At 38.1% G+C, this 23,265-nt stretch overlaps 1 protein-coding gene across 1 annotated transcript in view; it reads right to left on the bottom strand.

Moving 5' to 3' along the window:
- The window catches only part of FBXL13 (F-box and leucine rich repeat protein 13), a 284,235-nt gene that overhangs the window by 60,506 nt on the left and 200,464 nt on the right, over positions 1 to 23,265 (bottom strand). Inside the window, exon 17 of the mRNA XM_053668913.1 lies at positions 22,832 to 22,958. Coding sequence (XP_053524888.1) covers positions 22,832 to 22,958 — 127 coding nt within the window. The remainder of the gene's footprint in view (positions 1 to 22,831; positions 22,959 to 23,265) is intronic.

Raw genomic sequence — 23,265 nt, 5'->3', positions numbered from 1 at the left:
GCTGGGACACTCAGCAGTGGTAGGAGACCAGCGTGGGGACCAGTGCCAGGACCAGTGTGAGAGTAGCTGGAGATGGAGAACATCAAGATACTTGAAGGAGTCTGCACCAATGAACTTCACAGATATCATACCAGAGAAGTTCACACCATAAACCCAGGGTGTCAGAACAGATCATTTTTAGAAGCTGAGACTAACAAGAAGAGTCTCAAACAATGGGAAGACAAAGAAACAATCCCCAAATAAAAGAAAAAGCAGAAACTTCAGAAAGAATGTTAGATGAAAGAGAGGCTAATCAACTATCAGATAGTGAATTCAAAGCACTGGTTATTACGAAGTTCAAAGAGCTCACGATGAGGTATCAGAAACTACAGGGGAACTACAATGATCTCTCTGCAAACTACATCAACATGAAAAAAGAAATAGAAAATATCAGCAAGGGGCAAGAGGAAATGAAGAATACAATTTCCGAATTGAAGAACACAGTAGAAAGTTTCAAAAGTAGGAGAGATGAGGCAGATGATAGGATTAGTGAGTTGAAGGACAAAGTAGAAAGCATCTCACAGAAAGAACAGGAAAGGGAAAAGAGGCTCAGAAAGAATGAAGAGGGATTAAGAGAAATGCAAGACAATATGAAACGTAATAATACCCGAATAATAGGAATACCAGAAGGAGAAGAAGAAGAACAAGGGACAGAAAACGTATTTGAAAGAGTAATGAGAGAAAATTTTCCTAATTTGATGAGAGAAAAAGTCACACAAATCCAAGAATCACAGAGAGTCCCAATCAAGAGGAATTCAAGGAGGCCCACTTCAAAAAACATCATCATCAAAATGGCAAAATTCCAAGACAAAGAGAGAATCTTAAAGGCAGCAAGGGAGAAAAAAGAAGTAACATACAAGGGAGCCCCAATAAGGTTAGCTACTGACTTCTCAATGGAAACACTCCAAGCAAGAAGAGAATGGCAAGAAATATTCCAAGTAATGAGAACCAGAGGCCTACAACCAAGGCTACTTTACCCAGCAAGGCTCTCAATCAAGATAGAAAGCCAAATAAAGAGCTTCCAAGACAAAAGAAGTCTAAAAGAATATGCCTCCACCAAACCAGCTCTATAAGAAATACTAAAAGGACTGCTTTAAGGGAAGGAAGGAAAAGAGGGAGACAGAGAGGAACACAGGTACAAAAATGGCAATGAATAAGTACCTATCAATAATAACCTTAAACGTAAATGGATTAAATGCTCCAATCAAAAGACACAGAATAGCTGAATGGATAAGAAAGCATGACCCACACATATGCTGCCTACAAGAGACCCACCTCAGGACAAAAGACCATCACAGACTAAAAGTGAAAGGCTGGAAACAAGTTTTCCAAGCAAATGGACAAGAAAAAAAGGCTGGGGTAGCAATTCTCATATCAGACAAAATAGACTTCAAAAAAAGGGCCATAAAGAGAGACCCAGAAGGTCACTTCATTATACTCAAGGGAAGAATCCACCAAGAAGACATTAACATTGTAAACATATATGCACCAAACATAGGGGCACCCAGATATATCAAGAAAATCTTAGAGGACTTCAAGAAAGATATTGACAGCAACACAATTATAGTAGGAGATTTTACCACCCGACTATCAAAAATGGACAGATCTTCCAAACAAATGATCAACAAAGATATTGTGGCATTAAACAACACCCTACATGAAATGGACTTAACTGATATATATATAGAGCCCTTCATCCCAAAGAAGCTAAATACACATTCTTTTCAAATGCACATGGAACATTTTCAAAGATAGACCACATGATAGGACACAAAACAAGCCTCAAAAAATTCAAGAAAATTGAAATCATACCAAGCATCTTCTCTGACCACAAGGGACTGAAATTGGAAACCAACCCCAAAGGAAAAAACCCAAAGCACCCAAAATCATGGAGACTGAATGGTTTGCTATTAAACAACAAACGGGTCAAGGATGAAATTAGGGAAGAAATCAAAATGTTTCTGGAAACAAATGAAAATGATCTCACAACAACCCAAAACTTATGGGATACAGCCAAGGCAGTCCTGAGAGGGAAGTTTATAGCAATACAGGCCTACCTAAAGAAGATAGAAACATTTCAAACAAACAACCTAACCCTACGCCTGCAAGAACTCGAGGAACAACAACACAGACAGCCCAGAGCAAGCAGAAGGAAGGAAATAACCAAGATTAGAGCAGAATTAAATGACATAGAAACTAAAAGCACAATTCTAAGGATCAATGAATCCAGGAGTTGGTTCTTTGAGAAGATAAACAAAATAGACAAGCCTTTAAGTAGGCTCATCAAGAAAAGAAGAGAGAGGACACAAATAAACACAATCAGAAATGAAAGAGGAGAGATTACAACTGATACCACAGAAATAGAAGGGATTGTAAGAAATTACTATGAATATGCCAAGAAATTTGAAAACCTAGGGGAAATGGACACATTTCTAGAAAAATACAATCTTCCGAAACTTGATGAAAAAGAAGCAGAAAACCTGAACAGACCAATAACAGCAAAAGAAATTGAAGCAGTAATCAAAAAACTCCCAATCACACAAAAGCCCTGGACCAGATGGTTTCACAGGAGAATTCTACAAAGCATTTAAGGAAGAGCTAACCCCTATTCTCCATAGACTATTCCAAAAAATCCAGAAGGATGGAAAACTCCCAAATTTTTTTATGAAGCCAGCATCATCTTAATTCCAAAACCAGATAGAGACACAACAAAGAAACTTTCAGGCCAATACCGCTGATGAACATAGACGCTAAAATCCTCAACAAAATATTGGCAAATTGCATCCAACAATATATCCAAAAGATCATACACCATGACCAAGTGGGATTCATCCCAGGGATGCAAGGATGGTTCAATATTCGCAAATCAGTAAATGTAATACATCACATAAACAAAAGCAAAGATAAAAACCACATGATCATATCAATAGACGCGGAAATAGCTTTTGATAAGGTACAACACCCATTAATGATAAAAACACTCAGCAAAGTGGGAATAAAGGGAGCATTCCTCAATATAATAAAGGCCATATATGAGAGACCTAGAGCCAACATCATACTCAATGGGAAAAAACTAAAAGCTTTTCCACTAAGATCAGGAACAAGACAAGAATGTCCACTTTCACCACTGCTATTCAATATAGTATTGGAAGTTTTGGCCACAGCGATCAGGCAAGAAAAGGAAATAAAAGGCATCCAAATAGGAAAGGAGGAAGCAAAACTGTCACTGTCTGCAGATGACATGATAGTATACATGCAAAATCCTATAGACTCTACCCCACAACTGCTCGGACTAATTAACGAATTTGGCAAAACAGCGGGTTACAAAGTCAATATCTGGAAATCAAAGGCATTTTTGTATACCAACAATGAATCAGTAGAAGCAGAAATCAAGGAAAAAATCCCATTCAATATAGCAGAAACGAAAATAAAATATCTGGGAATAAACCTAACCAAGGAGGTAAAAGATCTGTATGCAGAAAACCACACAGCACTGAAGAACGAAATCAAGGAAGACACAAACAAATGGAAACATATACCTTGTTCATGGATTGGAAGAATTAACATCATCAAAATGTCCATACTACCCAAAGCAATATACAGATTCAGTGCAATACCTATTAAAGTACCAATGGCATATTTCACAGACATAGAACAAACACTTAGAAATTTATATGGAACCATAAATGATACCGAATAGCAGCTGCACTTTTGAGAAAGAAGAACAAAGTAGGAGGGATCACAATACCTGATACAAAACTGCATTACAAGGCCACTGTAATCAAAACAGCCTGGTACTGGCATAAAAACAGGCACATAGACCAATGGAACAGAACGGAGAGCCCAGAAATAAACCCAAGTCTCTACAGTCAATTAATATTCGACAAAAGGGGCAGTAACATAAAATGGAGTAAAGACAGCCTCTTCAACAAATGGTGTTGGGAGAACTGGACAGCTACCTGCAAAAAAATGAAACTTGAGCACCAACTTACACCATATACCAAAATAAATTCAAGGTGGATAAAAGGCTTAAATATAAGCCGTGACACCATTAAAGTCCTGGAGGAGAACATCGCCAAGAAAATCTCAGATATTTCACGCAGCAACATTTTTACCGATATGTACCCTAGAGCAAGAAATATAAAAGAAAGAATAAACAAATGGGATCTCATCAAAATAAAAAGCTTCTGTGTGGCTAAAGAAAACAGTATTAAATTAAAAAGACAACCAACTGTATGGGAAAACATATTTGCCAATGATACCTCAGACAAAGGTTTAATCTCCAAAATATACAAAGAACTTACACGACTCTACTCTAAGAAGACAACCAACCCAATTAAAAAATGGGAAAAGAACTTGAACAGACACTTCTCCAAGGAGGACATACAGAAGATCCAGAGACACATGAAGAAATGCTCAATATCGTTAGCTATCAGAGAGATGCAAATTAAAACCACAATGAGATACCACTTTACACCAGTCAGGATGGCTATAATAGACAAAGCAACAAACAACAAATGTTGGAGAGGGTGTGGGGAAAAGGGGTCCTTAGTTCACTGTTGGTGGGATTGCAGACTGGTACAACCATTATGGAAAACAATATGGAATTTTCTCAGAAAAATAAAAATTGACCTGCCTTTTGACCCAGCAATTCCACTGCTAGGATTATATCCTAAGAATCCTAAAATATCAATTTCAAAGAACCTATGCACCACAATGTTCATAGCAGCACAATTTACAATAGCCAAGAGTTGGAAGCAACCTAGGTGCCCATCAGTAAATGAATGGATCAAAAAATTGTGGTATATATACACAATGGAATTCTATGCAGGAGAGAGAAAGAAGGAGTTACTACCCTTTGCAACAACATGGATGGAACTGGAAAGCATTATGCTGAGTGAAATAGGCCAGGTATTGAAAGACAAATACCATATGATCTCACCTTTAACAGGAAGCTAAACAACAAAACAAACAAGCAAGCAGAAAAAAAACAAAGACACTGAAATAGAGAACAGGGGACAGTGACCAGAGGGGAGAGGGAAGGGAATTTAAGGGAAAAATGGGGAGGGATTTGGAGGAACAAATAGGAAGGACACAGGGACAAGAACTAAGGGGGGTGGAAATGGGAGGGAGGTGGGGAGCACGGGGCGGGGGAGGCTGGGATGGGAGAAATAGACAAAAAACTGTACTTGAAAAATAACTAAATAAAATTAAAAAACAAACAAACAAACAAACAAACAATAGTTTGAAAGAATATATGCACCACTATGTTTTCGCAGTGTTATTTACAGTAGCCAATATTTGGAAGCAGCCCAAGTATCTCTCAGTAGATTAAAAAAAATATGGTACGTACAGGAATAGGCAAAAGTAGGTTTAAATTTGTGAGTATGCAAAATACAACCATTTGCTCTTTTATTATTATTATTGTATTTTTATTAGTATTATATGTGAACCAAAAGTCCTTCCCTTTATACAATACAATATTACTCAGCCATAAAAAGAATGAAATGTCACTATTTATGACAACATAGATGGACCTGGAGAGCATTATGCTCAGTGAAGTAAGTCATACAGAGAAACACAAATACCATATGATTTCACTTATATGTGGAATCTGAAGAATAAACAAACAAATAAAACAGGAACAGATTCGTAGACGCACAGGACAAACTGATGGTTGTCATAGGAGAGGGTGTTTGAGGGGATGGGTGAAGAAGTGAGGGGATTAAGAAGTACCAATTGGTAGTTACAGAATAGTCATGAGAATGTAAAGTACCGTATAAGGAATATAGTCAAAATACTGTAATAATTATGTATGGTTCTAGGTGGGTACTTGAATTATTGGGGAGAATTACTTTGTAAATTATATCATTGTCTAATCACTATGTTGTACACCTGAAGCTAGTATAAAATAATATTACATGTCAACTGTAATTAAAAATAAAATTAAAAAATAAAAATAGAGATCCCAGGCCAGCATTATGTAGCATGTCCCACATGCTGCGTTTGTGTGATTGTTCTTTAGAATTTAATTCTGGATAAACCTTTTTTTGCAAGAATACTAAATACTAAAACAAATCTCTCTCCCATGATTGTGAAATAAGCCATTTGAAAGTAATGGGGAAAATACAAAAATATAATAAATAATAATAATTATATTTGTCTAAGGAGTTCACACAAATTGTCAGTAAAAATATAGAAATAAATGAGGAATCTAAACAGACATTTCATGTAAGTAGAAATATAATTGCAATGATAAGCAAATATAGGGGAAAAATTAATATTATTACAATCCTTTAAAGTATAAAATCAAAATAACAATGAACTTAATTTCTAACTTCTTGAAATTAAACAGCCAGTATTGGTGACTGAGTGGAAGGCTGCCATACAGATGTCATTGCTGATGGCAACACAAATTGCTGCAATTCATTGGAAAACCAAGTTACTGAAACAACAACAAAATGTCTGTTTAAAAGGAGGGAAAATTTAAGAGGGTTAGAGGTTTGTAAAAATTTCAGGGTAGGCTGCTTATCTTATTTCTGTTTTACATTCAAACCTAGAGTTGCTGCCTTAAATATAGTAGGAACTAGATAACTATGTATCAAAAGAAAGAAGAAAAGGATGAAGAATGAAGAATGAATGAAATTTTTCAATGTTCGTGAAAAATAATTTACAATAACTTAAATAAAACACTATATAAATCCATTATTGTCTTCTGTATATCAGCGAAAAATTATATAAAACATTAACATTATGCTTAGTTCCTTTACACAAACCCACAACACTCCTGAAGCAGTTTACTGTCTGTTTGAAACAAATTATAGTAGCACAAAAACAGGAAAATCAAATAAAATACTAAGCATAAATGTAAACATGACAAGTATATCCATAGACAAGTACATCCATAGATGAGCAGTTTTGTTTTACAGAAATTGGTGGAAACTTCTCTGTCTTCAAATTACTTGATCCACTGGTGAAGTATGACCTTGTTGACAATCTCCCACTTTTTGAAATGCCACCCCTCTTGGTTTTCATGATGTCACTCTTAATTCTTCTCTCACCTACTTCTCTTTGGGTTAATCTTCCAAATCCACCCAATATGTACTGGTGTTCACTGGAACTTTGAACTTGACCTATCTTCTCCTGTCTCTCATCATGGCTTCTTCAGCTACTTCAATCATCTCTAAATCCAGCCAAAATCTCTCCCCTGAGCTCCAGATCTTGTTTCCTAATTGAAAATTGGACACCTGAATATGCCCTAAGCACCCCAAACTCAGAACTGTTACTTTCAGAGGACTAGTATTCAAACTGGAAACCCCAAAGTTAATGGGTTCTTTCTCAGCTTTGTGCTACTTTCTGTAAGGAGCCCAGTTAAAGTGAATGACTCATGATGGGCTTTTCATTGATTTAAATACATTGCTCTTTCCTCTGCATTTTGCAACTTTTATGACCCTCTCTAAGGGCCCTACATTTCCATTGCTGGGAAATCCACTAATATAATCTACACAGCTCAGGATCTTTGTAATACAGGATATTAGAAAAACAAAGGACTCATGGACATGTACAACTTGTAGTGATTGCAGGGTGATAGGGTATAAGGGGACTGACTAAGTGGTAATAGAAAAAATACAATAAAATTGTTTTTAAAAAAACACAAGGTTAAGTTAAGCACCAGAGGAAACAATGCAATCAAGAGACACAATAAACATAGGATGTATAAGGATGCTGTTGGTGTAACAGAGCATACTATTTTATAGCAAACATTTTTATAAGTACAAAGATTATCCAAAATAATGATAAAAGTATAATAAATACATAAATCAGTAACATAGTAATTCATTCACACTATCAAGGGTTATGTACTGTATCTAACTGCATGTGCTATACTTCATGGGACTGTTGACACAGAAGGTTTGTTTACACCAGCAACACCACTGATATCCAGCAGTTGAGCAGAACATCCTTATGGGACACAGGACTGTTTCAATCCGGCCTGTTTCACTCTCCTCCTAATGGCAGCCTGAGTTCTATGTGTGTCGCTGATTGCAATGTTCTGAATTAAAAAGTACCCTCGAGATGCACATAAATGATACATTTTTCTTTGGAAAAAGAAAAAGAAAGAAAACATATTCTATGAAATAGAATGGAATGGGGTACCCAGAAGTCTAAGATGACTGAAAACTCTGACGTAATTATTGGGGGTTAGATCATGGGAAATCTAAAAAGAACAAAAGGTCTCCGACAGTCAGCAAACAGAAGAAACCTCCTCTCCTCCTGCCTTTTTTGAGGATAAAGTAGGATGTAAGTTATGACACAGGAGATAGAACTGAGGGGACGTTGTTGAAAATCCTTTAGTAAATTTTCTGCTATCAGCAATGCTCGAACTGGAATATACCCAGTTCCCATGATTCCTTGCCAGACTTACTGAGGAACTAAACAAAAATGAAGATTCTGAAAGTCAAATGGGTATCTGTCTTCTTTTTTATCATCCAGGCCAAAGGGGCCCAAAGTATAAGACAGATGTGTCTTGGAATTAAACATTCTAAAATGGAATTGAGCATCTTTTTTCCTCCTCTCTTCTTTGCTCCCCATATCTAGCAAACATATCACCAATTTCTATCTATACTACTTTCTAAATATCTCTCAGGCATGTTCCTTCTGCCACTACTGTCAAACCTCATTATTTCTAGCTGTCATTGCAATAGCTCACCCTTTCTTAAATGGGTCTTCCTTACTGTTGTTTCTGTACACAAATCTGATGAGTCCTTCTACTTGGAGTTCTCCGGTGGCTCCCATCGCATACAGTGTGTAGTGGGAATCACTTTTCGGGGCATCCAAGTCCATTTACATTCTTCCCTCCACCTCTTTTCTCCAGCTTCATCACCCGCCACATCCCTTATCTTCTTGTGCCATGCTCTAACAATGCGAAGTCACTTGTGGATCCTCCAGCATACAACTTTCCCCATGACTCCATGTCTTCCCACTCGCTTCGTTCTCCACTGAGAATGCCTCACAAATAACCTACTGAAGCTTTCAGCTGTACCTCAAAAGCTGAAAAGCCTTGCCCAACTTAACAGAGACATGGCACTCACTTTCCAACTCCTCCGTTCTGCTCAGATGTAGCGTATGTGCCAAGATGTGCAAATCTCTATTGCAGCAAATATGCCTCATTATTCCATAGTTCAAGTTAATTGTTGCCAAGATGTATTGATGCTTACCATGTGTCAGGCACTATGTTAAGCAGTTTATATTCACTGTCTTATTTAATTCTCACAACACTGAGTAAAGTAATATTATAATCACTCTTCCAAAGAGAGGGAAATAGAGGCACAGAATTTGAGTAACTTGTCCAAGGCCTCATAGTGTGCTGGTACCAGCCAGAATGTGAACCCACACTCCGCATTTGTGCTTTTAGTAATCTTTAATCATGTAGCGCTATTACTCCTGTTGTTCTTTCAGCTCCTCTTGTACCTCGAGGCCAGTACTGTGGCTATATTTAGTTCTCCCAGAACCTAGCATGGTGTTTGACACACAGTTGACAATGAATAAATATTTGTGAATGAATGAGTAGTCTGTACAGTTATCTGTTTTTAATGGACCCAATTTTCTCTCATCTACCTGGCATACTCTCAGAATTCTTGGTTGGAATCTATTTCCCTTTGTAAATATTTGAATCTGTTTATATTTCATATGTTCCTTTCTGAAAGATTTGCTCTGTTTGGTGGTAGCTACCACATTATTTCATGAATAAAGAACAAAATTTATACTTAGAAACATGTTTTATCTCAACACTCCCCCTGTCTAAAATCACTGGTAACACCATCTTGTACAATGTCCTTGAAAATGTATCTTAAACTCAAAAATGATTTTCCCTTTTATACTCATTGGCAATTATAATTTTATAAAAATAATTTACCTTTTCTTCTCAGTTATTTTTATTTATTTCTACTTATTTCATTGTTAGTATGAATTTTGTAGTCATATTTTTAAAATATATTTACCTTTCTGACCTAATTTATTGACCTACACATCTAAAGGAAAGCAGGCTTTGGTCCACACACAGAAATAGATCTTTTATATGTTTATGGAGGGAAGGAAAATCTGTATCTCTGCTATATGAAAATAGAGCAACTTGCCTTGAGACTGTTTACCTTCTACCTGGTGGAGGTTGAGAGGAGGCTTATGCCACCAAAGAATCTCCTTGAAGGAAGTGACAAGTTAAGTTGGTCATTTCCTTTTGCAATGTTTTTGGCAGGCATTTTACTGGGAACAGGAGACTACTGACAGTAACCTCTGTGAAGAAAACCACTGTTGCTAGTGATGGGACCAGCAGATTCACATAAAGCCACTGACTGGGGAGAAGGGCCTGAAAAGGACTAAGGAGAGGTCTGGCTTCATATGATAAAGTACAACAGGGCAGACTTCTTGTTATGTGCAGATCCATTTGTCTCTGAGTAACCCTGCTTCCTTTTAACTCTGATTCTTTCTATTTCTTGAATCCCAAGTGATTTCATATGTTTCCTGCTTTAGAGGTTTTGCTTCACTGAACCTCAGGCTTTATTTGTATGTGTGTGTTCCTTGCAGATGGGTGGTCTCTTGAAAGTGTATCAGCAGACTAAGACACGCAGCTGTAAGCACTCCCACTCCAGTTCAGAGCATAGCTGAGAAAATGTGGCATTTAAAGAAGCCGTGTTTGGTTAAGAGAAAGGAAGTGGTACCAGACCCACTCATTCACTCGCTCACTGATATACTGATCAAGTATTTTATATTGCTCTTGCATTTTAGACATCATGCTAAGCATCTGAAAGGCAGGACAATCCAGCCTCTGCCCTCAAGAAGCTCATAGTGGTACAGAGAGATAGGCTTGGAACAATTATTAAAATGTAATCAGCTGATTGTTTTAGTGAAGGCATTATGAAGTGCAGTAGAAAAACAAGACAGGGAAATCTTAAGCCTGCCCAGGTATTCCAGCACATTTCACACACCTGAAACTCAAGGGATCTTGGGGAGGATGTTTCAGACAGAGGGAATAACTCGAAGAGATAGGAAGGCAAGGAGAGCATGACATATTTGAGGAGACAGAAAAAGGTCAGTTCCGTGTCTCTGGAACTGGAGATGAAAGATGGGAATCAACTGGAAGTTAGGCTATAAAAGTAGTCAGGGGCCACCTCAGGAAGAACTTGGTCCTTCACATTAGATCATTTAGACTTTATAGTGTAATAAATGTGGGGTTCCTAAAGAAATCTAAGCAAGAATGTGAGAGGCTCAGATCTGCATGCTGGAAGATCACATTGCAGCAAGTAGAGAATAGAGCTGAGGAGAGTGGTATTTAAGGCAACAGAAGTTAGTACGAAGAAATAGTGCCTGAGTGGCAGGGGCAGCAGGGGTGGAGAGGAGGAAGGGGAACAGAATAAGGAGATATTTAGACTACACCAATGAGGGTTAAAGTTCTCACATTGGTTTTCTCTTCTTTTTTAAATTATATTTTATTGATTATGCTATTACAGTTGTCCCATTTCCCCCCCCCTTTGCCCCCTCCAACCAGTACCCCCTACTCCCTCAGGTAATCCCCACACCATGTCCATGGGTCATGTGTGTAAGTTCTTTGGCTTCTTCATTTTCTATGCTATTCTTAACATCCCCTTGTCTATTTTGTACTTACCAATTATGCTTCTTAATCCCTGCACCTTTTCACCTGTTTTCCCCCCTTCCCCTTCCCAGCTGATACCGTCTAAACGATGTCCATATCTACGATTCTGTTCCTGTTCTGGTTGTTTGTTTTTGTTTTTTAGATTCAGTTATTGATAGTTGTGAGTTGTGATTTTAATGTTCATAGTTTTGATCTTCTTTTTCTTAAATAAGTTCCTTTAACACTTCATACAATAAGGGCTTTGGTGATGATGAACTCCTTTAGTTTTTTGTGTCTGGGAAGCACTTTATCTGCCCTTCTGTTCTGAACTATAGCTTTGCTGGATAGAGTAATCTTGGTTGTAGGTCCTCACTTTTTATCACTTGGAATACTTCTTGCAAGCCACCTCTTGCCTGCAAAGTTTCTTTTGAGAAATCAGCTGACAGTCTTATGGGAGCTCCACTGTAGGTCACCATCTCATTTTTCTTGCTGCTTTTAAAATTCTTTATATTTAAGCTCTGGCATTTTAATTATTATGTATCTTGGTGTGGTCCTGTTTGAGTCCAACTTGATTGGGACTCTCTATCATTCCTGGACTTATATGTCTATTACCATCTCCAGATTAGGGAAGTTTTCTTTTATTATTTTTTCAAATAAGTTTCCAATTTCTTGCTCTTTCTCTTCTCCTTCTGACACCCCTATGATGTGAATATTGGACCTCTTGGGGTTGTCCCAGAGGATCCTTATGCTATCCTCCTTTTTTTGGATTCTTTTTTCTTGTCGTTCTGATTGGTTGTTCTTTTCTTCCTTATGTTCCAAATCATTTATTTGATTCTGGGCTTTATCCACTCTACTGTTTTTTTCTGGTAAATTGTTCTTTATTTCAACTAGTGTATTGTTCATTTCTGAGTGGATGGATATCTTTTATGCTGTTGAGGTGCTAAGTTCCATGAGCATACTTAAAACCAGTGTTTTGAACTTTGCATCTGATAGATTGCTTATCTCTATTTTGTTTAGTTCTTTTTTCTGGAGTTTTGATCTCTTCTTTCATTTGGGCCATGATTCTTTGTCTCCTCATTTTGACAGCCTCCATGTGCTTATTTCTATATATTGGATAGAGCTGCAATGATTCCCTGTTTTAGTATAATGGCCTAATATAGTAGGTGTCCTGTAGGATCCAGTGGCAAAGTCTCCCCTATCACCTAAACTGGGCATTCAAGGTGCACCCTTTGTGTGGGTTGAGTACACCCTCCTCTTGTAGTTGAGTCTTGGTTTCTGTTGGCTGATTAATGAGTGGCATTTATCCAGGCTAGTCAGTCATAAAGATTGCCTTGACCTTACCATCAACCTCCCCCCTCCATGAGGAATCAGCTGTGCAGGGGCAAGGTGGTAGTGCTCTGATGTGGTCTGTAGCTGTCTAGTGGGTGTGCAGGCTCTGGGGTTTCCCAGGTGGTGCAGACCAAGTTCAGCCCCCATCTGTGTATAGCCTGGAACCACCCTGCATAAGCTATAAAGCAATCTGAGATGGCTGCTACTTGTGCCTGTCTTGGAGATTCCCATGCTGTGAATCTAAGCTGGCTACTGCTAGTACTGGTCCTGGTGCTCACTGAGGCCAGTTGTTGCTTGTTTGAAAGATTTGGGCAGTTGTGAAGCATGAGCCAAGGCCAGCCATTCATATGGAAAAGCTACTGTTAACAGCTGTGAGTTGGGTGGGAGGGAGTCTTGGGGGATCCCCAGGGCAGGGCAAACAGTATTAGCCATGTCGGATATAATGCCCTGCTGGCTCTGTGGCTCTGCCTGCCTTTCTGTCTGGCAGAAAGCTGTTCCCCAGTTCTCACCTTGATTCCAGCCACTTCATTTTGTCCCTGTATGCCACTGGTACCTCTCAAGCTGCTACCTGGTGCTGAAGCTTAGAGGGAATGAATCTGAATAAGTATGTGTGTGGATTCATTAGAGGAACTGCTTGGGACTCTAGATGTTTCTTCTATGGATTCAAACCCTGCTGGTTTTTGCAGCTAGAAGTTATGGGGACTTATCTTCCTGGCACTGGAACCCTGCATGTAGGGGCCTGGTGTGTGGCTGAGACTCTTTGTTCCCGAGATATCCCTCCCAAATTTTTATCCACCACTTGTGGATGTGGGACAAGCCCATTCTGCATCTCTGCCCCTGCTACCAATCTGGATTGATGTGGTTTCTTTGATTCCATAGTTGTTAGACTTCTATTCAACTCAATTTCTGCCAGTTCTGAATAATGATTGTTCTAGAATTTAGTTGTAATTTTTATGTGATTATGCAAGGAGGTGAGCTGTGTTTACCTAATGCCACCATATTGATTGGAAGTCTCTCTTGTAGTATATTATTTAGTCATAGATTTTTTTGCTAGAAATATCTGAAACTAAATGATTCTATAACATATATAATTAAAATTAACATGGCTACCACATGCCAATGTTCAATAAGGGGGGGGTTTGTTGCAATTCAGTTTGAAAATGATTTGTGTGCTATTAATAATTCAAGAACCATTATTATTGTGAGGCTATCTAACTAGATAACACCTTTTTTTTTAAAATTGTTGTTCAGTTATAGTTGTCCTAATTTTCCCTCATTACTCTCTCCTGCCATACCCACCTCCATCTCCCACCTTCAATCTTTTCTACCCCAGTTGTCTTTGTCCGTGTTTCCTTATACATGTTCCTTGACCCTTCCCCCTCTTTCCCCACTTAACCCCCCTCCCTTCTAGTTACTGTCAGTTTGTTCTTTATTTCCATGTTCTTGGTTATATTTTGCTCTCTTGTTTGTTTTTTTGATTAGGTTCCATTTATAGGTGAGATCATATGGTATTTGTCTTTCACCACCTGGCTTATTTCACTTAGCATAATGCTCTCTAAATCCATCCACACTATTGTGAATGGTAGGAGCTCCTCCTTTCTTTCTGCTGTGTAGTATTCCATTGTGTAAATATGCCACTGTTTTTTTGATCCACTCTTTTACTGGTGGGCACTTAGGCTGCTTCTAGCGCTTGGCTATTATAAATTGTGCTGCTATGAATATTGGGGTGCACAGGTTCTTTTGAATTGTTGTTTCAAGGTTCTTCGGGTATAATCCCACAAGTGGAATTGCCAGGTCAAAAGGCAGTTCCATTTTTAGTTTTTTGAGGAAATTCCATATTCTTTTCCATAGTGGCTGCACCAGTCTGCATTCCCACCAACAGTGTACTAAGGTCCCCCTTTCTCCACAACCTCGCCAGCACTTGTTTGTTTACTAAGGCCATTCTGACCAGTGTGAAGTGGTATCTCTTTCTGGTTTTAATTTGCATCTCTCTGATAGCTACTGATGCTGAGAATTGCCTTTCACATGTCTCTGGGCCTTCCGTATGTCCTCTTGGAAAAGTGTCTATTCAGGTCCTTCGCCCATTTTTTAAGTTGGATTGTTTGTCTTCCTGGTGTGGAGTTGTGTGAGTTTCTTTATATACTTTGGAGATCAAACCATTGTCCAAGATATCATTGGCAAATATATTTTCTCATATGTTTGGTTTCCTTTTCATTTTGTTGATGTTTTCTTTAGCCTTACAGAATCTTTTTTAATTGAAGAAGTCCCATTTCTTTATTCTTTCCTTTATGTACTTTGCTCTAGGGCACATGTTGGTGAAAATATTGCTGCATAAAGTAGCTGAGATTTTCCTGCCCATGTTCTCCTCTATGACTTTTATTTATAAAAGTGTCACAACTTATATTTAAGTATTTTCTCCATCTTGAGTTTATTTTTGTGTATGGTGTAAGTTGGTGGTTGAGTTTCATTTTTTTGCACGTAGCTGTCCAGATCTCTCTACACCATTTGTTGAAGAGACTATTTTGACTCCATTTTATGCTCCTGCCCCTAGATAATACCTTTCTAGGGAACTATGCTATAATGCCACAGAGATAAAATTACAGTACATTGGGCACTAAAGAATGCTTATTTTTTGGGAACATACACAGAGACATTGTTGTCATCATGTGATTTATATTTACTTAAAGAAAAAATGCATCAATGAAATAAAACCTTTTGCTATTGCCTTGAAATGATATAGACTGAAAAGTGTTATTTTCTGATAATTAGGACAGCATGAGAAATGTGTATTATAGATTAAAATTTTGTCAAAAACATCTTTAAAGGCACTATTAGCTTATGTCAAGATGCTTTAACTACTGGCATGATCATCAGTGGTTACTCACTAAGCATCTGCCTACCCAGGCACTGGAAGAATAGAAGGACAAGCATCTCAGGCAAAAGGTACATGCATGCAAAGGTCCTCGAATAGGAAAGAATTTGGCTTATTTGAGGATCTAAGATGTGGCAGTGGAGCTGGAGGAAAAGAAATGAAGGGAACAAGGGCAAGAGATGTTATCAGAAGGGTAAAGCAGGGATCTGTTTAATTAATAGTAAATGCTCTTTCAAATGTTGGTCTTTCCCTGTTTTAATTTCTCTGCTCTGTTAGATACTGTTGGTTATTCCCTCAAAACTCCACACATGACTACACTCACCTGGCTCTCTCACAAACTTTTCACCTTATTTCTTTAGTGTCCTTTACAGATTCATTATCTTTTTCCCACTCCTTAAATATTGATATTCTGTTCATTCTTCCTGGGTGCACATTGCTCTTCACTGCCCACACTCTCTCTGAGGATCTTGGTCACCTTCACACCTCCATGACGGTGCCTCCCACATCTAACTTCTTTAAGGATCTCTCTTCCAAGCCTTTGACCTGAATATGCCATACACTATAAGTCAGTCTGATAGAATTGAAGTCACCTTTCACTCAAAATCTGTTATTTTTCTTACACTACATTTTCTGAGGTAGGACTTTCATTCACCCAATGTCATATTTTTGGAATCATACTTCAACACCTTTAACCCTCCTCTAGGTCCTTATCTTCCGCAAAAAATCAATCACCAAATTATTTCAGTTTTACCTCCTAGGTATTCTTGAATATCTTCTTTCTATGTTAATTCTGGCCTCTGACCTAGTTCAAGAACTAGGTTCAAGAACTCATCATCTCTTTTTTAAACTACTAAAATACCCACCACTGGTCTCCCTGACTCTAATCTTTCTTCCCTCTAATCTATCCCCTAGAGAAGAACCTCTGCTCCTCACTCGGTGGTGCGAAATAGCAGAGGGGGCTGCCATTTCCCCACTCTGACCAAATAATCTATATTAAATAAGAAACTGGGTTTAACTGTGACTACCCTACCAAGTCCTGCTTCACATTCATTGGTTCAAATCCAAGCTTCTCAGACAACACAAAATTCCCTCAGTCCTATCTCCTTTTTATGGTATAGGGTTGGCCAAAAGGTCCATGTGTTTTTTTCCATAAAATAAAAAACACATTTTTCATTTTCACCAATAACTATATTGATTTGGATATTTTGAGTATGTCAGCTATCTCCTGTGTGGTATAACATTGATTGTTCTTAATTAACATCTCAATTTGATCACTGTCAACTTCATCTGGTCTACCCGACCATGGAGCATTGTCTGGCAAAGAAAGATCCAGCACAAAACTTCGCAAACCACTTTGACAGGTTCGAAAAGTCACAGCACTTTCTCCATACACTGCACAAATCCTTTTTTGCATTTCACTTGCATTTTTACCTTCCCTGACATAATAAAGCATAATATGCTGAAAATGTTGCTTATTTCTTCCATCTTCAGTATTAAAATGGCTACACAAAAATTCACCAATTTTGATGTTTCTTTAAAAATGCATGCTGATATGACAGCTCTCACAAAACAATATAACATTTCTTCAAATGAAGTTAGAACAACTAAGCACTATTAGAGCCATCATATGGGAAAAAAACTAGTGAACTTTTTGGCCAACCCATACATTCTAGTACACTAAGTGACATAAAGTCCCTTGAATAAGCACACACTGTCATGTTTTTGTCTTTGGCTGGCTGAGTTAAGATCCTTTCCTCTGCTTCTTCTATCATTATATCTGCCACAACATATTTAAATTACTCTTACTTACCCTTCTAAATTGGGCTGTAGAGAACAGGTCTTATTCACATTGGATAACCCTACCACTCAGCATTTGTTCCTTCACTCAGTGAATATTTGTCCATTACTCCCTAGGGTTCTGGGAACACAGCTGTGAAAGAAAACAAAGTCTCAGCCCCCATGGAGCTTGCATCCTGGTGAGGGGGCTCCAGGAGTTTGCCTACATAATGGGCACTCAAGATCTAATACTCAGAGGGAAAAAATTTGAAAATCAGGCAAATGAAAATCTTCTTAAACCACTGTCTAAGCGCACTGTCTGAAACAGTGCTCTGACTCATTTTTCCTTTAAACAACAAATATGGTAGTGACTAAGGCAACTTAAGCAACAGATTGAACTGCCCTAACTGTGGATCCTGTGGTCTTTAGTAAATGATAATTCTTCTGACTTGTGGAAAACATTTTCCATTATAAATGGAGATATAACCTCATATTCAAACAATCCTCTGGAGTAGGAGGAGAATAACTGACATCCCATTTAACTAGACATTAAGAAAAGCTATAGAAGAGTAAAGACTTTTAAAGATACTTTAAGATACTATCACATTAGTAATCTATTTCCCTCACTTATACACCTTGTCCTCTTTATATTAGAAGAGGAAAGCTGACATATTTTCTCTCTCCCTAAAATGTGCTTATTGAATAACTAACTTTTGGTTATGGGTGACATACTACATTAGTCACTATTTTCTACAAAAGAATGACTGAGGAAAATATAATCAGTATAAAAAGTGTATACAGTTTGAAATAACTGTGTTCTCTTTGCCTTCCCCATTTAAATTAGCTTTGTCAGTTAAAACCTTTCTAGATTTCTGCCCTGGCCAGTGTGGCTCCGCAGGTTGGAGCATTTTCCCATAAACCAATAGGGTTCTGTCTGGGATCTGGGGACATACCTAGGTTATGGGTTTGATCCCCCTTTGGGGCACATTTGTGACGCAACCAATTGGTGTGTCTCTCTCACGTCTCTCTCTCTGTGTCTCTCTCAAGGCAATGAAAAAAAACAATGCCCTTAGATGAGGATAAATGAATAAATAAATAAAATAAAATAAAATCTTTTCAGATTTCTAAATATCTGTATTTTTGTCTTTGCTAATTAGCTTTATGCATTTCCATGATTTTCAGAATGTAACACCCCTATGCCCTCTTGCAACCTAAAAATCTGTTGTCCCTTTGAGGAGCAAATTGCAATGATTTTCTTGCTTATTTCCTGAGCCCTCTGCCTCCCTATAAAACTGTCTTGTAGGCTGACTCAAACTAAACATGGTCAACCTGCAGCAAACCTGTTCCTCCCACTGTGGAAGGCATGCAGATTAGTAAGGGACACGACCATTTACACAGATTCTTAAGCCAAATATCTGTCATCATCCTTGATTCCATCCCTCTTGTCTTTACTCCAACATTCATTCTATTTCTGTCTCCTGTTGATTCTTCCTTCCAAATGTCTCTCAAATCTGCTGACTTTGCTCAAGTCATCTCCCTCGTTCTAGCCCTAATGCCAACTCTTAGAACTTTTCACCTGGATTTGCACTTCATAATTGCTCACTATTTCATTTATTATTTTCATGTCCCTCCAGCAAACAGAGTAATCTTTTAAATATATCAATCTGACCATGTATAACTGACAATACTGAATGTCCTTTCATTGCTAAAAGGGCAGAGAACAAGTTCCTCACTGTGGCTTCTTGGCCCCTCATGACTTGACCCCAGTCTACCTCTCAAACATCACTCTTCACAGTCAAGCCATACCTTGATACCACCATCCTGTATGGTGGGGTCCTGGATAGCACCAACCTTTTAAATCTCTGTCTCTTGGTTCAGCCTCCCCTACCCCACTTCCTCACTTTTCTTTGTTTATCCTATACCCATTCTCCTTCTCTTGGAAAATGCCAGGTCTTTCCTGACTCTCTGAGCCAAGTTGTCTCCCACATCCATAACTCTTTGTGGTCATTTGCCCCAGGACTGTCTTCTACCAGAATGTAAGTGCTAAGAAGAGGGGCCCTGTATTGTTCATTCTAGCATCCCCAGCGCTGAGCACAAATAAGTGTTTGTTAACTAAATGAGTAGTGTGATTCTAACTGAAAACTCATTACTGAAAAGAATTGAAAGTGAATATAATTATTAAAAAACATAAACTCTTTTTTTCCAGAAGGAACAATTGGAAAAGATTATTACATTCAATCTCTGGTAAATATCTGTAAAATTTCAGAGTTTAACTCTCAAATGTCAAGTCTGCAGCTAGATTTGCACTTCATCAGACTGCAATCCAGGCTTGGTGTTCAGCTGCCCAAGGTGGCATCTGGGCTGATTTTTTTCAAATAGTTTATTTTATACTGGTTATAATTATATTATTGACTTTAAAAAATTTTTATTTTAATTGGTGTTCAAGTACAGTTTTTCTGTCTTGTACTCCCATCCCAGCCCCCATCCCCCACACCAGGCTGATTTGTTTTAATTTGACTGGGAGAGGTTAGCTTCCACAGCTGTTGTGGTACTGTATTGTCAATCACTGCCTTTTAAACCAAAGTTTTACTGATTTGGAGGAAGAAAACAACACCCTTCTCTTAAAAGACTTATTTTCCAGTCTTTTAGCAGAAAACAACTAGCACTGTTTCCCAAAGATGTGCACTTACTGCTCTCTCAGACTGCGACTATTCTTTACAAGAAAATGGAAACAGTGAGTGGGATTTGAATCTATTTTTTAAGTTTGAACTTGTCCTCAGTAGATACAATTTTAATATATAGTCTTTGAAAATAAAAACTGACTTTTCCCCCAAAGCTAAAAACTAAGAGCATTTAACTCTCACACCCTCTGTACAACAAATGTCCACCAAACACTACAGGCTTGTGGCAACATTATATTTTAATATATCTTATAATGTGCTTTGATCCTCCATTTCTTATTACCCTGTGACCCTTCAGACAATAGTTGGGCATTCTATTTGTATGTTTCAAAGAATGCTTTTTATAGAAGAACACAGGAGAAAATAATTCTTTCTCTTTAAACTTTTAAGGCCTTTAAGCTTCAAATCCTAAACCCTGAATGACTTGGGCATAACATTTTTAAAAACCATATAATCAGTTGGAACATTTTTCCACCCCCAAATTAGATATGGACTCTGTGCCAAGAGAAAAAAAGAGGAGCAAAGAAGAGAGGCAGGAGAGGTGCCAAGGGGGAAGGAGAAGGGCGGAAGAGAAAAAGGGAGGGGAAAAGGAGCAGGAGGAAAGTCAGAGGGAAACAAAGGAATGAGATGCTAGAGGATGTCCACCCAGGGCCCTGTTCTGGACCCTCCTGCATTCTCTCCACCTGGAGAGAAAGTTAAACCTCCTGATAGGTTCAGGGATCTAAGTAAATGGGAACCAATCCCATCTTCCCCCAGAAGGGTTGTGAAAGCAAAAAGACATCAGAGTTTTCTTGTGCTCATCATTTATCAGCCAAGATCTGTTTTATGAAAACAGAAGCAACTCTTAACACCAAGGAAATTAAATTGTGACAGGGAGTTGGCTACATAAGTGGTAGAGAAACTGAGAAGCCAAGGGGATAGTGACACAATGTAGAGATTAGCAGCAGCAGGAAGCCACTATTAACCCTGTGGTGGAAGGACAATGGGAAAGATCGTGTTATTGGGGCCTCGGGCCAATGTCACCCAGGGAAGCTGGTACCACAATATGCCTGACCAGATAGTCGATCATAAAGGAAATGTAGCTGCTAATGATGATGGAAAGAAAAGTGAAAGAAAGCCCTGGTGTATTCCTTCTTCTGACTCTTCAATTACTCACAAATGCCTCATGAGCATCAAACCTAGCTGGAATCCACTTGAGTCAGCCACTCTGTAGCAGAGTGAGAGAGGGGTGAGGTATGGGCCTAAGGATAAATACACACTGGGAGCAGGAAAATGTTTTCATAAAATGAAATCTACACTATGGATTTAAGTCAGTCTCACAGAGTCCCCATGCTCCAGCATGACCCAGAGGAACACAGAACAAAACACATGTAACCAGGGAGACTGAAGAATTGAAGGTGCCTTGGTGCTGAGACAAGGAAGATGCATATGGATCTACCTAGACATGAAACAAAAGACAAAGAGGGCCCTCAGAGATCTCAGTGGATTCCAGCTTAGACAGAAGACAATGTTGAGATGTTAAGACTTGACTCCATCATGATGAAATCAGCTGCATATAAATACCCTTTACCCCCACTCTCATACCACCAGCAGAGTTGAAGCTGAATCTAAATTCACTCTTAGATAAAGAAAGAAAAAAGTCTAAACTAGTGGACAGACAGAGTACTTCATCTAAAAGAGCCCACTGAATGGTGGGGAAAGATGAACATGGGACATAGACATCAGCAATGCAGCAAGACACCAAGAAAAAGAGGTCATGTTAAAGGAACCCCCGGGGCTGGAGATGCTTGAGGAGTAGTTGCTTGTCTGCAAGGTAGGGCTTCTCAGAGAAGGCCTCACAGACAGGTGACATTAGTGAGTTTAAGAGATTGGTACAGATTTAGCAAGCAGCTGGAGGGAGAGCCTTCCCTCTGGTGTCTTCCTATGTCCCTCCTAACACACTGATTTGCCAGAGAAGCCAGTACAGTATTTCTCTAACTACAGCCGACTGAAGTCTTTCAGAACATGGGTTCATCTCTGGGTTCATCTTCCATTTGATCAGTGAGTGCGGTAGTGCTGGGGTGATAGGATGGATGTGATCTGAGTTTCAACTCTAATGAATAGCAGCAGCACCTTGCAGGAAATGAATTCCTTACAATGTATGCTTTTGCAGATTTGATGAGGCCATTTCTAGACTTCAGTTTTGAACTAGACTTAGATCTCAATGCACACAAAAAACATATGTAGTGTGTAAAATATATTATTTCCACACAGACCAACTATTATTATGAAACAAATTTCAGATCTATCATGTAATACTCTCCTTGCAATATTATATTTTGACATTTTTAAACAGAGAAACAGGATCATGGTTTACTTACAAATAACCTCATCTATCACTCACTATTCCAGAAATAATATCCCTAAATTTGCATTTTGTAATCTAATAGTTTAAGAAATAAAAATAATTGTTTTTCTCTCCATTGTTTACAAAATGGTTATAATTGTTTTTGAACTTTTTTTTACCTCATTAGAGATACTTGTTCCAGAGAGATCTACTGATATCAAGGAGATAATGTTTATGATGGACTCAATTCCTATATCAGTCACATATTCACAATTTCGTAAACTTAAGTAGTTTAAGTTAGGGCAGCTGAAAGAAAGCAGCATAAAAAATTAATTTTAGCTTTAATTACACTGTCAGTAACTTTCTTTACATAAAAATTATCTGGAAAGCAAATAGTATTGAAGCAAAAATTTTTCTTTTCTCAACATAGGAGTAAGTTAAAAAGTGGAAAATAATTTCATATTACAAAGTTGGATGAAAGGGAAGTGGATTATTGTATAAGACATTTTTTCTATGATTTCATTTTACATTGCAATTCTAATAAGAAAACATATACCATACATGTCATGTAAATAACACAATGAATTACCACAAAAAGCCCAAGGTTAAGTTT

The sequence above is a fragment of the Artibeus jamaicensis genome, unplaced genomic scaffold (assembly GCF_021234435.1).
Source record: "Artibeus jamaicensis isolate MK-2021 breed Jamaican fruit bat unplaced genomic scaffold, CSHL_Jam_final contig_518, whole genome shotgun sequence".
Classification (NCBI taxonomy): Eukaryota; Metazoa; Chordata; class Mammalia; order Chiroptera; family Phyllostomidae; genus Artibeus; species Artibeus jamaicensis.
The sequence above is the reverse complement of the archived record's forward strand: the minus strand, read 5'-3'. Positions and strand labels throughout refer to the sequence as shown.